The 17,422-nt window shown below is 39.4% G+C and overlaps 1 protein-coding gene across 2 annotated transcripts in view; it reads right to left on the bottom strand.

Annotated features, from left to right (window-relative positions):
• FAM135B (family with sequence similarity 135 member B) overlaps positions 1–17,422 on the bottom strand; it is a 250,570-nt gene that overhangs the window by 29,843 nt on the left and 203,305 nt on the right. For both annotated transcript variants that reach the window (XM_074833913.1, XM_074833819.1), the window contains 2 exons: positions 2,960–3,113; positions 227–276 (listed from right to left, as the gene is read on the bottom strand). In XM_074833913.1, the coding sequence (XP_074690014.1) occupies positions 227–276; positions 2,960–3,113 (204 nt within the window). The remainder of the gene's footprint in view (positions 1–226; positions 277–2,959; positions 3,114–17,422) is intronic.

Below are 17,422 nucleotides of genomic sequence, written 5' to 3'. Positions count from 1 at the left end.
CTGAAGGATGTTAAAGCAATCCAGCTGGTGACTTGTTAAAAGTGACAGAAACATCTTGTGACTAATCAAAATTATGTGAAATTGTTGGTGGAAGAGAAACATACAACAAACTTTCTGATCACACCAAACTCCCTTTCTCCCTGCTCTGATATGTGACTGGGCTGTCTCAGTGCACTTGAAAAATGGACTTGAAAACTGTAAGGGCAGGTTCTGTTGAAGAAAGTACCTGTAGCTCCATACAAAGCTGAGATAACGTCTCTTCCACTGATAGCTCCTCTAGGAAAAAAACACAAAGAAAGAGATTAGGTTTGAGAACAGTAGATATGAAATATTAATGCTCTGTCATTTGTTCTTGTGAGAAATAGGTCATTTGATATTTTTCCCTTACAGGCAAATTTCTGTTTGGATGTGGGCACTCCACAACCCACCTTGTACTGGTGCAAGTGCAGGTACAACTTCTGCTCATGTAACCTGGACCACTAAACCTGTAGAAGTTCTGGAATGTTGTTGTCAGGACAAAGACAACAGAATTTGGCTTTTTGTTGTCTATCGTCTCTTTTACTAGAAGTTTGCTTATTAGCCTTTGGTAATAATTCACCCTTGGGAACTGGGGGTGTTTAGTCTGGAGAAGAGGAGGCTGAGGGGAAACCTCATCGCCCTCTACAACTACCTGAAAGGAGGGTGCAGAGAGCTGGGGATGAGTCTCTTGAACCAAGGAACAAGCAATAGCACAAGAGTGAATGGCCTCAAGCTGCGCCAGGGAAGGTTTAGACTGGATATTAGGAAGCATTTCTTTCCAGAAGGGGTTGTTGGGCGTTGGAATGGGCTGCCCAGGGCAGTGGTGGAGTCCCCATCCCTGGAGGTGTTTAAGAGTCAGGTTGACCCAGCGCTGAGGGATATGGTGTAGTTGGGAACTGTCAGTGTGAGGTTAACGGTTGGACTGGATGATCTTCAAGGTCTTTTCCAACCTTGATGATTCTGTGATTCTGTGAACCAACAGGCCAATCCCCTCCCTAATGACTCTTTTTAAATAGTACTAAGGAATGGGAAAGGACAGACTGAGGTGGGTAGCGCCTTGAAAAGACCCATCCTCAGCTGGTAAAATCTGAGAAACAAACATTTAGAATTTTAATGTCTAAACTAGGCTATTATTGTTTTAATATACTATTCAGGGAGCTAGAGAAAAGAACTAAGAAAATCTGCAGAGATTTATAGTCTTGGATTTATCTTAGCTATCTTTAGAAACCTGTGACAAGATTAATCAAACCAATATAGATGTTTACAACTGAATGGGTCATTTGCATTCTTCCCCTGGTGAGTGAAGAAAAATGAGCAACTACAAGGTGCAGTTCATGCCATCCCAAGGTAGAAAACGCTACTTGTCAGACAATGTATTTTATTGTCCTAAATGGGCCTGTTTCTCCCCAATGTGTGTAAGGAGACAGATATAAAAATTTGCTTCATATTCATCTCACTGGGTGAATCTTACACCCCATGATTTTGCTGAGTTTTCCAACAGGAGTCAGAAGATTAGCCTTAAAACCAAATCTTCAGTAGATTTTCAGACTGTGAATAAAATGATGCTAATAGCACTCTGCTCAAGAGGCTAAAAAGGGTATTTGCATTTAGCAAATTTGCATGCGTTACAACAAGTACATTTGCAAATTAAGTGCCTGCTTCAGTACCAGTAGTCATTTGAAAACCAAGGTACTTGTATTTAGAAAGCCAGTATGTGCTCTGGGGTAGTTCTCGAGTTGTGGTCAACCAACCATACCTAACTGCCATCTCCCAACCTATGAGCCTGTCCAGGTGAGACACAAATCATCTATTATATGTGTCTGAAAACCAAGATGCCTGAAGCATGAGTTTTGTTGCATGTTGGATTCTGTCTGAGAGCTCATATGTTGCAAATAAAAATGCTGTAATTTTTTTTTTCTAATAGCTGGATTGAATAACACAGTACATGCTCCTCTCACCCTATGAGTTTCAGGCTATCTTGAAGGGAAACATATGTTGGGGAACAAGACAATGAAATGGAAAATAGAAACTATCAAGCCAATAAATCTGTAAAGCACAATCACTAAACAGTGGAACTGGAAAATATTTTTTGCTCCCTCTTTAAATCTGTTGGCTAATGCAATCCACTCTCCTTATATAATTATCTCTGCAATATAACAAACTGATAACTTCAAAACCAAAACCTGTATACAGAAATACAAAGACACAAAACCACTGATGTGAAATCATGAGCCACATTCCTTGAATTCCAAGAAACAGGTGGAAGAGCAGGAATTAGTCAGGGATGTGCCTTATTTTCACAGGAGCTCATACTGACATTACAAACATGACTAAACTCAAATTACAGAGCTCCATCCCAGAAATCCAGCCAGCCAGCACTTCCACATTGGACCTAACAAGCCTGACCAGCCAAAAAAAGCCTCTGCCAAAGCCAGGAAATCTATTAAACAATTGAATTAGGAAGAGAAGCAGAATCATTTTAAAGAGCAAGCTGTAATTATGTAATTGGCAAGTTTTAAATGAGGGAATGTGTTTCAAAAACACTCATATTACCTTTTAGATTTTTCTTTTCAGTTTTAAAAAAATGTTTGCTCAAGAGAAAAATATACGCTAGAGTCTTCCCTGGATTTCATGGCAATTCAGAACTGGAAGTTTATGTCTTGAAAAAGCAACTGAGGTCAAATATCACTGAAAGGCAAGTATTTTGAGAAATCTATCAAACCATTTTATTCCTCTACACACCAGGCCACATCCTATAAAAGGATTGCATAAGTTGAGAAGACAGTCATCTTTAACAGTGTGCCAAAATAAACACTATCCAGAAAACAGGGACAAAGGTCCTCTAAAATCTCTGAACAGCCCAAGAGTTTTGGTACTAAAATGTGTATTGAAAATGCAGCACTCTAAAATATTCAGTGATTTTAAATGTCTGTTCACTTACCCAACTTCAGCTGTGGTAAATCAGGAATCTCCTTCATTATGAGGGTGTAGTACATGTGAAGCCCTCTTTGAGCATTCAAGAGCAGAAGACAGAGGTCCTTATGCCATTTGTATGCATGCTGCATGCAGTTTTCAGATGGGACATAAAAGCTACCCTGTGTAGTAAAAATATCAAGAAAATAAAATACAGATATTAAAATTCATGGTCTTCATTTGTCCTAGAGATTTCCACAAAAATCCAGTTGTGGGCAGCCTCTCATCTGTAAACAAATGTCACCAAAGACAGATTTTAACCATCCCTACCTCCTAGCCACCGAGCTAGCTAGATGTGTAATCATAATAGCACAGTTTGCCCAAACCATACCAAAACTATTAGGTTACAGCAGTGCTGTGACATGTACAATGATCCCCAGTCCAAAACGTCCAACAGAGAAGTCTGTCCTTCACACGTGTCCCACTGTGGAGCCAATGTCTCCCCACAATGTAGACAGTGCTGTGCAAAACACACCTACACCCTCTCTGCTATGGGAGGAGGGTTGGAAAGGACCATAAAGATGGCTACATTCACTTTCCTTTCTCCTCATATTCTCTTATCCCCTTCTGCAAAGGCTGTAGCTTCATGGTATTGTGGTATCTTTGTTATGTATTTGTAAAAAAAATGCAGATGGCATTGCTATCTTATCAACAAATATAAACTACCCTGTAATCCCTGTCTGGATTGCATATCTCTTGTGGGAGGAGATGTAATTGGAAAGATCACAGCCTGTTTAATAGAAAAATTTCCAAAACAAAACATTTACACTTAGAACATAAGCTTAGTTTGCATTAGGGCACCATAAATCAACTTTTCACTTCTGTCAGAAAACACTGCTTGTATAAATTACTCGTATTTGAAATTTGCACTGCTCAGATTTAAAATAAAGTTATTTATTAAACTGTGGGTTTGTGCCCAGGATTTCATAGAGCATTTCATGGAGTAGTATGACAACTATCAGTAACAGCTCATATTTCTGAGGTCTCTGTATGCATTTTACAATTTTTATCCAACAATGCCGTAGAAAGGTGTGTGAGCACTTGCAATCAATGATTATACCTGGTTGTTGTTCCCCCAAACAGGAGTAATTTATCTATATTTCAGGAGAAGAAAAGGTTATGGAAACAGAGAAGTGAGAAAGCCACCTAGGTGCTCTGTCCTTTAACTCTGTGAAACATCAGATAAATTGAGAATACATCTAGATCTGCTTTTTTACAGCATATGGGCTACACAGAGGCACCAGGATAGGACTCTCACTGTTGCATGGTTATGGAGAAACATGAATAATTTGCACTTTAATCCACTGCTGGATAAATCCATTGATGGGGTAAGAATATAATTCCTACATGCCAACTAGGTACTGATAGCCTTTTTGGACACTGACAGTCCCAATAGCAGGTCCAGGAGCAACAGTGAAGACTCACCAACCTCATACCAGTGCATCTCCTGTGGTTTTGTTCCTTTGACTTCCCTAAAGCCTGTATTTCATGCCTCATAGCTTGAGCTGGGATGTTTCCCTCATCTTTCTCATGCAAATCTTCAAGATGTTATCTACCATTCTGTGGTAGACACAAAGGGGACCGCTCATCTTGACCCACAGAGAAACGGCTGATGATAATTGGTCTTGGAAAAACTCAAAACCTCTCAGCCTCAGCATGAATCTGTTTTACTTTCACCATGGAATACAGAAAAAGGGAGCATAAAGAAATGCTGCTGGAAACAATAGAAAATTGGAAGTGGATTGATATACAATGTCATGACAAAATGTCCTCTTTTATAATCCATTGCTGGTTTTTTAGGCAAAAATTACTCTGGCATTTAAATGCTATGCTGACGAGCAGAAGGAAAATGTGAGATGATTTCATAGTTCATATCAATGATATAACATGGTATTGTTGTGCAAGACTACACTTTAATAGGTCTATTTTCAGCCTTTCTTGGCATAGATTAATGTTTAAAACTAAAACTAAAAAGTAATAGGAAAATGCAACTGCAGGTGGATCAAAAAATGAAAAAAAAGTGAACGAAAGATGTTGAAAATCTTTATCAATTAGTTCTGTTTTAAAATCTTTAGTGTTTGCCCTCTTCTCTTATGGTGCTTTTTCAAATTTGACATCAGCTGAATTAATAAAAATTCTTAGAGACCAGCTAATTCAACTTACTGAAGCACAGAGTTTAGGAGAGTATACTTTGTAAAGATTTACACAGTAGCAAAACACGGAGTGAGGAAAGAACCTTTATAAAAAACCCAAAACCAACCATTTCATTCAACATTGTATGTTAGCAGCATAACTTGGTCATTATTGTAGAAATTTAGGATCATTTAGGCTGGAAAGGACCTCTGGAGATCATCTAGTCTAAGTACCTGCTTAAACCAGGTCTAACTAGATCCAGTTGATCACTTTGTATCCTGCTGAGTCCTGAACATCTCTCAAGAGGTAGATTCCACCACCTCTCTGGGAAACGTGTTCCAGTGTTTTTCCACCTTCACAGTAATTTTTTTCTCCTTGTATCAGCTCAGAATTTCCCAGGTTTCAATTTGTGTGTATTGCCTCTCATCTTATTACCATGTACTGTCAAGAAGAATATGGCTTCATCTTCTCTTTGTTCTTTAATCAGGTAGTTGTAAATGGCAGTAACATTCCCCCTGAATCTTCTCTTCTCCAGACTGAACAAGACCAGTTTTCTTGACCTCTTCTTGTACATCACGTGCTCTAGCCCCTGAATATGTTGGTGCCTTTTGCTGGTCTGGCTCCAGTAAGTCCATACATCTCTTGTATTGGGGAGCACAGAACTGGACACAGTAGACCAGATGTGTCTCACCAGTGCTGAGGAGAGGGGAAGGATCACCTCCCTCAAACTGCTGGAAATGCTCTCAAGGATGGTGCCAGGACTTATATTTTTTTGGCAGCACTGTTACCTACACTAGAGAGCTTGAAATGTATCTGCTTTTGTTGAGAATTTAACTTTCTCTTTTGTAGACACAGGAATGAGAGGAATTTACCTGCTTTGTGTCCTCTTTCAAATATTTCTGTCAATTAACCCTACAGATTTACTCAGGATTTCAGGAAATATGGGTATGAACCCAAAAATCAAAAAAAAGTCAGATATTTCTGAAGATCCTTTAAAATTAAGTCCCAAACCAATTAGTTTCAGAGACAATACCATGAAAAAGAACAGGCACCTGGATTCATTGCCCTACTAATCTGTCACCTGAAGATTTTAAATGTCAACGTAAATTTATTTATTTACTCTAAAGACAACTCTGGGATTGATGTCACCATGTTGGGTTTTTTTTTAAATGCATGAATAGCAAGAGTGTATATATGGGGGACTAGGTTATTTCTTTATCAACAGAGACAAGTCACCTCCTGATTAATCATTTCAGAGCTCTAGGGTCCTCTGGAATCAGGAGAAAGAGTAGAGCCTTTGCCATTATTTTACCCATACTCTATACAATTCAATCTGAGTCCTCATTTTGGGAAAGGATATGCTTTAGAATGGAAGAAGTATGGCTAGCAAATGGTGCAGTCTTCCAAAGTAATGTTGGTTTTCCACATAAGTAGGATCATACTGAGTCCACACACAAAGTGTTCCTTCTGCTCCCTCCTTAAAGGAGTGCCATCTTCTAATATTAACCACTAAGTAAATAAAGACTAACTCGGTGTATTTCTCACAGAAAAAGGTTCCAGTTTTATACCTTCTACTTTAAGAGAAAACACAGAAGGAGAAAGATTGTCCAATATCTTAAAAGCAGACAATAAGAAAATTCTGGGCTCTGAGAGAAGGATCAAACATGCAAATTTAGATACCTATTTCTGAGCTATCACCTCTGTTGAGAGATGGAGAACTGACAAAGAAAAACATATTGCTGGGGAATGGTTGTTTTCATTACAAAGCTGAAATTTACTAAAATCAAGGAACTGAACTGTGGCCCCTTCTTCCCATTAATTATGAAGGAAGCATAGGACAACTGACCACATGTTCTACACTGTAGAGACATTGACTCAGGAACACTGACAGACAAAATCAGACAAGTCAAATTTCCTCTAGCATTGCTGACCATCAAAATGTAAACTTTCTTCAAATTATTGTAAGATATAGATAATATACATGTGTGCATAGAGGGCCGAAAAGATTGCTCCCAGATCTCCTTTCTCTTCCTGTCCCAGCAATCTGGGAGAAATATCTGTGCCAAAGAAAGGTCCTGTGCTTCGAGATTACCATTGCAGGGGAGGAACAGCACTGCACAGTCACAATTCAAGGAAATGCAAACAGGCACAGTCCAGGCCGCACTACACATGTGTAAGAGGCCATATCATTAAGCTGAAGCATTTTGATGAAACCCTATTAAATAGCAACTGACTTTGAAACCCTGTTGTTTAATGGGAACATCCATCCTAATTTGAAAAATCATCTTGCCAAGGTGGAAAGTGAGTGTGATAGAAAAAAGATGCCAAATTCCAAATCTCTGGTCCTTCAGTGAGTTAAAGACATTATTGCTTTCACAGGACTGTTTCTTTTGAAAGTTGTCACACACATATAGGATGCAGAGCACGACATAACAGCAATTATTAAACCCACCTCAGGGACAGTTTAAGAAAATGTGAAGGTCTGTGCATCCTCATCTGCAGGGACCCCAGCAAGGCAGGCATCTGTCAGATGATGCCACTATAAACTGCTGCAGCTAAATCAGCTTATCCATCACTGTTCAGTAAGCTGAGAAATGTCAAGAAATGTCTTCCGTTGGGATGGCCTGAAGATTGCAAACCTTCCACATTCGCTACTTTAATTGCATCTTCTTCTGTCCATTTATTTAGGTGGTCCCCTATTTCCTAGGTTATAGCCTGAAACAGGGATTCATACTACAATACTAACAAATCAATTTCAGTAACAAACATGGTACATGCTATTCTAAGGAAAAACACTGCCGTAAAACTAGCAGTCATGAAAAACAGTGTTTATGACCCATTAAACAGCTACAAAGTGCTCAGGTCTCTGGGTTTCTTGAATCAGGAGGATAGAGGGTGATTTACTTCTAGTTAAGCCAAAAATCTTATTTAAACAAAAGTTCATACTGAAGCTGACAATCCCAGCTTGCACAAAGCACGACAGCTGCCCTGGGCTTGTAATATCTATTGTAACAGTACACATTAGTTTCCTTTGTAAAGATTTTGATGACCTTTTGAGTTAATTCCTTTGGTCTAGTGTTATTTTAATCTCCTTAGTTTGTAAGTAGACAGATTTTTCAATACTAGTTGTAAAATGCATCTGCACTGATTTCCTTTTCTAAGACCCTCTCTGCCTGTAACTGTAGACTGTATCTCTGGCTTTTGCCCTTTCCTACTTCTGAAAATTTTGGGAGAAAATGAATGCCTGACAGATCTTCACTTTGAGACTTACCACCTGAAGGTACTCTGATAGCAAAGATGGATGACAACACAGAAGCTAATAGTACTGACAACAGAGAAAAATATGACTTCCATTGTGTCAACAGCTTCAGAGGCAAAATAGATCAAGAAAGCCAAGACATGGTGGAAAAAAAAGGCATTCAGGAAAACAATGCAAACAACTGCAAATAATGCAAATAACTGCATATTCCACAAAGATTTGCTTTAAGAATTGTTTTTTTCTGTGATGTTTGAAAGAACATTGGCCTTATTGATCCTAGATTTAAAAAAAAAATAAAAAAAATTGAAGAATGTTCAATCCTTTTGGACTCCTTTTCCCTTCACGACTGCCTCCCAAGAAACTCTGTCAACCAGGCCCCTAAACAGGCCAAAGTCTGCCTTCCAGTAGTCCAAGGCAGAGTTTCTTCTAAACCGCCTCCTTACTTCTATGAGAATGAAAAACTATCATTTCATGACTGCGGTGCCTCCGCCACTACACCACTCACAAGTCCTTCTCTGTTCGCAGACACCAGGTCCAGTGGGAAACTTTCCCTAGTTGGCTCACTCACCAGCTGTGTAAGGAAGTTATCCTCCACACACTCCAGGAACCTCCTAGACTATTTCCTCTCCTCTGTGTTGTATTTCCAGCAGACATCTGGAAAGTTGAAGTCCCCCATGAGAGCAAGGGCTAACAATCATGAGACTTCTCCCAGATGCTTATAGATTATTAATTCATCTGGTTCTTCATCCTGGTTGGGTGGTCTAGTCATCTATCACAGATTCCCACCATGATATCTGCCTTGTTGACTTTTTCCCTGATTCTTACCCATAAACACTCGACCCTTTCATCACCATTGCCAAGCTCTAGACAGTCAAAACACTCCCTAACATGCAGAGATACCCCATCACCTCTTTGTCTATCCCTTCTGAAGAGTTTATAGCCATCCACTGCAGCACTCCAGTTGTGCAAGTTATCCCACCATATTTCCGTGATTCAAACTATATCATAGTTTTCCAGCTGTACAATAGCTTCTGACTCCTCCTGTTTGTTGCCCATGCTGCGTGCACTGCTGTAGGTGCACTTCAGTTGGGCTATTGATTCCGCCACCTTTACTAGGGGAGAAGCCCTAATTCCTATATGACTGTTCTCAGGTGCTTTCATGGTTTGTAATGTATTGACAACCTTTACATCTTTGCTGCTGTGTGGATCTCTATCCCCTACCTCCACTGAGATGGTTAAAGTGCTGTGCACATTAGTATAGGGACATTTCAAATGTGCTCCAGTGTACTCAGCACATTGTGGAGCAGACTGAAAGACCTTGCTAGCATACCATCCCTCAAACATTGGTGTGACACCCCTAGGCTTATCTCTAGCGAGCCTGGTTTGATTCCTTTCCCCCTTCAAATCTACTTTAAAGCTTGTTCAGTGAGCCTGCTAATTCATGTGCAAAGATCCTTTTCCCCCTTTGAGACAGGTGTACCCCATCTGTCACCAGCAGGCCTGGTCTTGTGTAGACTGATGCATGATCAAAAAACCCAAAATTCTGTCGGTGACCCCAGTCACAGGTATTGATCAGTTGTGTCTTCTTGTTTCTTTCCTCATCATTCCTTGCAACTGGAAGGATAGATGAAAATGTCACTTGTGCTCCTGATCCTTTAACTAGTTGTCCCAAGGCCCTGAAGTCTCTCTTGACCACCCCGGGACTTCTGCTTGCAACTTCATCACTGCCTACATGAAAAAGCAATAGTGGATAATAATCCAAGGGCTGTACAAGGTTAGGAAGTCTTTTTGTTACATCATTACTCCGGGCCCCAGGGAGGCAGCAGACTTCCCTAAGAAGTAGGTCTAGTTGGCATGTTGGGCCTTCTGTTTCCCACAGAAGAGTCTCCTATGACAATGAACTGACTTATTTTCTTTATGGAAGCGGTTTTGACACAGGGCATAGGCCAACTTAACCCTGGCAACACCTCCAACCTAGATGAATCATCATCCTCATCATTGTTTGGTTCCACTTGCGGAGCCTTGTACCTGTTATCCAAGGGCACCTGGGGAGGTGGGGGAGTCACGGAGGAGACGTGCCTGCTGCGCCAGGCAGGAACTTGTCACCATTGTCCCTTATCCCTTAAGTCACTGCGTTCTGCCGGGTGGGGAGAGGACAGGGAACCCTCGGTATCATGCGTGCTGTCTGCCTGACAGGCCTGTCGCAGGGAAGGCAGGTGCAGTTCCCGCAGTCTGTCTCCCTCTCGCTCTCCCTGATACTCCTCAACCTGCTGCCCCCCTCCCGGAGCTCTGTCCCTAAGCGGAGGAGCTCCTCTCCCTGGGCGCAGCTCCCACAGCTGTGCTCACTGCTGCCGGCCGGCGCTGGCAGAAGAGCAGGGCCCACCCTGCAGCCTGGCACCCGGGTGGCAGCGTGTTCCACCGGAGCTCTGGCTGCGAAGCTGCCTCAGGCGCGGCGGGTGCGGAGTTTAGAGCGGACGGGGCCTTCTGCCGGGCGGGCGCCATTGCTCCCTGGTCGAGCTGGCAGAGTTACAGTGACCTTCCTGCGTGCCCTTCTGTGCAAACTGGAGCTGCTCACCTCAGAGACAGGTCTTCTCAGCTGCTGAGGCATGAGCTCTGACTCCTGGTGGGTCTCTCCACTCTCCTCGTGTTCCCCTAGCTCAGGAAACCCCCCCTGTGCACTGCACTAGAGTGCTCCACTGCTAATCGTGCTGGCACCAGAGCTGCTCGTCTTGGCGACTGAGTAAATGTAAAACACTTCATAGTGACTTGCTTCTCAGTGGCGAAATAGAAAAATTAGTTTTCCTAAGCGTGAGGTCAGAACCTAAGTGTACACATTACATCAAAAAGGATATATCACTTAAGGTATGTTTGCAGGGTGTCACGATGAATCATGTACATATAGCCTTAATTTCTCCATTTCTCAGTTTACTGAGGAGAGATGACATAAAGAAAAGCCTAATCAAATGCCAGATAAAACAAATTCCTAGTCTTTTGGAAATGTAAATGCTTCCATTCAATTTGATAATGTTCTGCAAAGCTAGATCCCAGTGCTGGACCATCACTGTCCCTTGTCCATCTGTCCTCTAAGATGTTCTTCTAGATTTACCCAAACAAGTAAAATATCCTACAGAGTCAACAACCCCAAACAAAATAAGCATTCTTGACAATATCCCTGATGAATACATTTAAATAAATCAGCCTTTTAAATGAATAGGTTTCCTGTGTAATGCTCTTTTTAGTCAACAGATTTCTCCTATAATTAGAGTGTATTACTTTATAAATGTACTTTTCCTTTATAACAAGAGAGAGGAAAATTACTTGAGAAAAGCAAACACTGTAATTAAATAAGATTCATGCCAATTCATTATTCAGATGCAGAGAACAATTTCTGAATATCCACTTCCAGCGCACTAAATCTATCTAATATCAAAAGGCACCAATTGGATTTTATGCTTTGAAATATACAGTAGGTTGCTTTTAATTTTTTTTGTATTAAAGTAATTTCACAAGCTATGTTAACTATGTGCAATGTTCAACAATAGCAGTAGCAGTTGGTAAATTAGACCCTTTACATTTAATCTAATTTGAAACAGCATTTCACAATACAGATTGAAATTCAAATTGCTTGTCAAGAAATTTAAGATACTAAAAAGCCATTCCAGACTAAGTAGACAGGTTTTGCAGTCTCCAGAATATTTCATTAGCAGACAGAACTAGCTTACCTTGTCTACTTTTGGCAATGATCTAGAGAACTGCTAGAAACAGAGGAATAAATCTCAGCATCCCAAGATGAATGCAGTTTCTGAGAACACTGTGTCTGCCCATTCGTCTGCTTGCCCATATTGGTCACCTGATACATAAATTTCAGTGAGCTTCAAACTCACTGACCAAGTTGATTCTTCATCTCTACTTTAGAGACTCCCTTCTAAGATAGGAGATTTCCTGTTATTTGGTGTTTGGAAATGAAATTATAGTTATAGCTTCAGTTAATACATTAGTGTTTATAACTCTATCATTTTTTGAAAAAAAGAAGGGGGGTTAAATGATATGTGGTATTTAGGGATATGACTGAAGCATATGAGGAGAAGATTACTCTTTCATATGTGTAGGAACACAAATGACAAAGGGAGATGTTTGTATTTTATAATTAAAGAAAAAAAAAGCTAAACAGGAAGGGAACCAGGAGTTATATCATGCAGCTTATATTATACCAGTTATCTTATGCTTGTTAATTTTTTCACAAACATATATATCTGTAAAACGTTTGTTAAAAAAAGTCAACCAACCAATCAAACTAACAAAAAATCCCCTAATTTATTTGGATCTATGCATGAGGCAACACTCGTATGGGAATCTAGTCTCCTGAACAGGACAGTTGGTTGCTGTCCAAAGAAAGATGCAAGTCTCCATCACAAGGGTCCTTACAGTGATCTTCAGATGGATTAGGTGAGACTCCCCCAATGGCTGTTCTGCTGAATTCCTGTACCAGCCAGGCTGTGGCCCTGTGCAACCACTCCAGCATGTGCATCATTTTTTCTTATTATCTTAAACTACATGTAAACATCTCACTAATAACTGTTTATGAAAGACTGTTCTAGAAAGAACTCTGCAGGAATATTTCCTATTGACCATTCACAAGAGTCTTACCTGTGTTCAGTCTGGTCACTTCTGCAGCAGGAATCTCCCACCAGCATCTCTGGGACAGCCAGACTGACCACCCAGGATGTCACTATGCCAAAGCACACAAGTTATACTGATCAGCTTTTCTAGGAGCTGCTTGGAAGAACGTCTGGGTGTGATCAAAATGCCACCCAGAAAGATTTTACAGCAATGAGTTAATGCTGGTTCTAGTTCTTGCCACCTTCTCTCAGGTTGATCCATTATCTCATCCATATAGGCAACAAACTGAGGGGTTCCTGGGTTACCAGTGAATTAATGCCTAAGTGCACTGAGTGTCCATACAGTCACAACCCTGACACCCTACAATTCCATAACTATAGGATAAACTTGAACTTCATATTTATAACACACTTATCCATTAAATTTGTAGCTCTTGCCACTGATGATAAAATGTTTTATTTTACAGAAGCTGACAAATCATTTCAGAAGTATAATTTCCAAGATTCATATTACTTATATTGCAGTTAAGACAGAGACCCCACTAAAAACAGAAGCTCTGCTGTATCTTGGCCCTCCAGAGACAGAAAGCAAACGTAGACTTCCTAAATGGCTAAAACTATTTTAGTTTTCATTTCTTCTGACCTTCGTTTCTCTCCCTCCTCTAACCTTGTTTTTTATTTCTTGCTGAGAAACCAACAGTAGACCCACAGATGTTCCCTTTTCACATGAAGGGACACACATGACTATACATGTTGAGGGAAATATGATATGTCCCTGTTAATAAAATCAGTGTTGTGAATGTAAAATGTAAAATCTACAGCTTAAGCAGAGGGCACCTGCTTAAGTGTGGTGGGAGAAGTTCTAATGCCATTTACTGAAGCTGCTTACATGTCAGAAATTATTTTAATCTTAAAGAGGTTATCATGTAAATATGTTAAACTGAACACTGAGGGAAGACTGAAGAGGCAAAGAAAGTCCTCTTCTGAGCCCCAAAGCAGTTCCTGTGGCAGAAATAACATGAAATCTAAAGAAAAAAAATGAACCTTGATGATTTAAAATGAAGTACTTTTAATGAGAATGTTACATGAGAACAAAACAGAAAAATCTTGCTTTTGGGTTGACTAAATATTTTAATAAATATATATGGTGTATATATATAACTCTATATGTATACACACACATGTGTATATATGTATATTTACATTTCCATTCAGCTATGGAAAAAAACCCAAACCAAAACAACTCTGCCTCATTAATTCACTCATCAATAGAAAATAACTTCTAGATCCCTGAGCCAGACAGTGAAAAATTACTGGCAAATCTGAAACCATACCATAGTTCAAAGACGTGAAAGTCCACAGTAGCAACTTGTGGATGCCATTCTGTGGTGACATACTGTTTCTTCTTAGCCTGGTTTCCCCAGCAAACACTGCATATTCAATCATGCTGTCTGTGTAAGTGTCACTCTGCCAGTGCTCCCAGCAATTTTTCTAAATGGTGGCTGAGTTTAGCCTTCTTTGAGATACAGGAACAAGTCCCCAAGACATTAAATGCCTAAAGATGTGATGAAAATGTGCAGCCGAGAAAGAAAAGGGACTACTAAATATTTGTCTAACAGAAAGTCTGTAGACTACATCTAACAGGGATGGTACACAAACCTTGATCCTATCTGGTGGAAAACCAATACATCTCTCTGTTCTCCATCTGTCAGCAGCAGATCTGTGAACACAGGACTTTCTTGAGGGATGGGTGACAACCACATAAGCCACCTCCTATAGACCTCATTCCTCTAATATCCACTAACAGGAAGACAACATGCTTATGGGAGAAACAGGTATGGAAAATTGGGAAAATTAAGTACCTTCCATCAAACAAAGTGAAACCTAGAACCAAACATGTAAGATAAACAGATATCTTGGACTAGGATGCACTTGAATGTGCATATTCTATCAACTTAATAAATTGTCTTGTTTGTATTGATTTACTAGTCTGCTACATCATATGATGGTTCATTACCCAAAACTCTAAAATAAAAGAAAAATAAAATCATTATAATATATTTACCTTTGATTTATATGACACTGGTAACACTAATCAAAAGTGTCAATAAAGGCCAATAGTTAGAAAGACATTGACAATATATGGAACTATTTATGCTTTGCCTCTCACTAAATCTATTATGTAAGAAAGCGTAGGTTCGTATTTCATAAATACAATACACAATCTGACATTTATATTAACTCTTAAAGTTGGAGTTACTTTGTCAAAACCACTGGCATGATAACGTAGCAGAAAAAAAAATATTTGAGATAGGATTCAGATTTAGTGATAATTTACACTTTGTACAAAATTATCAGACTTGAGACTCTTGAAAAACAGGAACCATCAGGCTTGAAAAAGTGCCATCCTCTGAACAGGTAGAAGAGAATTATCCTGGTCAGGTCTAATAGTTGTGTCTCACTGTTGCAAGTGGCTGAGAAAGATGTGGCCAGGAAAGTATTTGATAGGAAAATTCCCATCTAAAAATACCATTCTAGTAAAACAAAAATGTTTCACAGGTCACGCTGATTTCCCTTAAAGTTATTCTAGGTGAAAAATCTGATAAAACACTGGCAAATTTCCAAATGTCTTGTACTGACACTCAGAAAAAAACATTTTGATTTTTCCTTTCAAATAAAACTTCTGGCTTTTTTTTTTTCATTTTCTTTTTCATCAATATCATGTTCAGATAGCAGTATCTAGTACAGTTTAAAGGTCCAAACCTTAACAAAAATCTCGCTCCCAGGCACAGGTGTTTTGGTTTGTTGTGCGGTTTTTCCAGATTTTTCTTTTAGGGAACATTTCACAATTTGTTAATTTGTATTCAATAGAAATTAAGCCAAATTTGAAATCACCTCTACTTGTTTGAAGTCTATTTCCCACATCATTTAAAAACTGAACTGGAGGTCAAGTTACATTCTATATATCATCACGAGTATCTACAATCATGATGGCTCTTCATGTAAAAACACACATAGGTATTCCACTGAAGTCTTTAAACACTTCTGATGATGATGAATAAGAAGGGAAAAAATTCCATTTTCTGCACCTGATCTCTAGGGTTATACATTACCATTGAGAAAATTAAAGCCATAAAAACATTTCTTTAGCAGTAAATTAAGCACAGGGAAAGACATCTCATGAAAGTTAGAGCAGGTGTCTGACAGGAGGCATACTTCTTCCAAGATGAGCACTGAATCATCTGGCAAAAGAAATGTCATATGCTTTCCTTTCCCTCTGTTGGATATATACTTGAAAATGACACATATTGGTCCATATCTTCATCTTGTTATCATTAAGAGTCTGTGTAAGGCACATTCACAAAGCACACTGAAGTATCCTTTGGCTAAGAGATGATACAGCAATACTGAATAATTATTTTATGGGAAAAAACAGTGGTTGATTTTCAAACTCTTTGAAAATTGTTTATGCAAAACAGGGGCCAGCTTAGATGCATAGATGGATAGACAGACATATGTGTGTGTGTATATATATATATGCATAAAAAGCTGGTCTTTATATGCAATTTTAAATTTAATATTTATAAATACACACACACACGGTGTAAATTCTGACCTCCTAAACAAAATAACACAGTGGAGACATCAAAAATGTCCTTACTACATTATCCTTTCTGATTAAAGAGAGTCCATGCTGCTTACTCACAGATAAGGAAAGCAAATCCACGCCTGTTGCTGTGATCAAACAAGGACCCCTGAGCTGAAGAACTGCCTTGCTATTACACATCACTGCAGGCAGCAGGCATAAAACCAGTCAAGTTTTAAAAGGACACTTGTTAACATCTTTTTGTCACTCCCACCTGAACGTACACGCTCCACATATAGCAGGAGAACCTGTTCAGTGGCATAATGCAATTGTGCCATTAGAACTGGCATTCAGGACAACAGAAAATACCAAAAATGTTTTGATTCAACTTTTATACATGGCAATAGGGAAGGATATGTTCAGTTGCTGCTTTGGCTGGGCTGTAGATGGTTTTATGCTATGTAATCATGCAGGTTAGCAGCTGGCAGAGGAATTTTTCTCTTTGCATCAATGCTATGTACTGTCTGATATTAAATACATGAATATATAACTAAATAAATACGTGCTTCCCAGCACTTTATAGTATCCTAATAGTTTTCTTTTAAAATTTTGCAATTAATTACATAGGCAGCAAGTGATCAAAGCTCTAATACGTGTCCCAGTTTATTCACATAGGAATGGTGAGATTAGTATCTAGCAAAACTTCTATATTTGTACTGTAAATATGTGCAGCTCAGCTTATCACTCTGGACTCTGTTCATAGCGTATAGAGAGAAACATGCGTTTTGGAGCACAGTTCATCCCCTCTACTTCAAATGTTGACGTTATAACTCA

The sequence above is a fragment of the Strix aluco genome, chromosome 1 (assembly GCF_031877795.1).
Source record: "Strix aluco isolate bStrAlu1 chromosome 1, bStrAlu1.hap1, whole genome shotgun sequence".
Taxonomy (NCBI): domain Eukaryota; kingdom Metazoa; phylum Chordata; class Aves; order Strigiformes; family Strigidae; genus Strix; species Strix aluco.
This window is presented reverse-complemented; position numbering and strand designations above follow the sequence as displayed.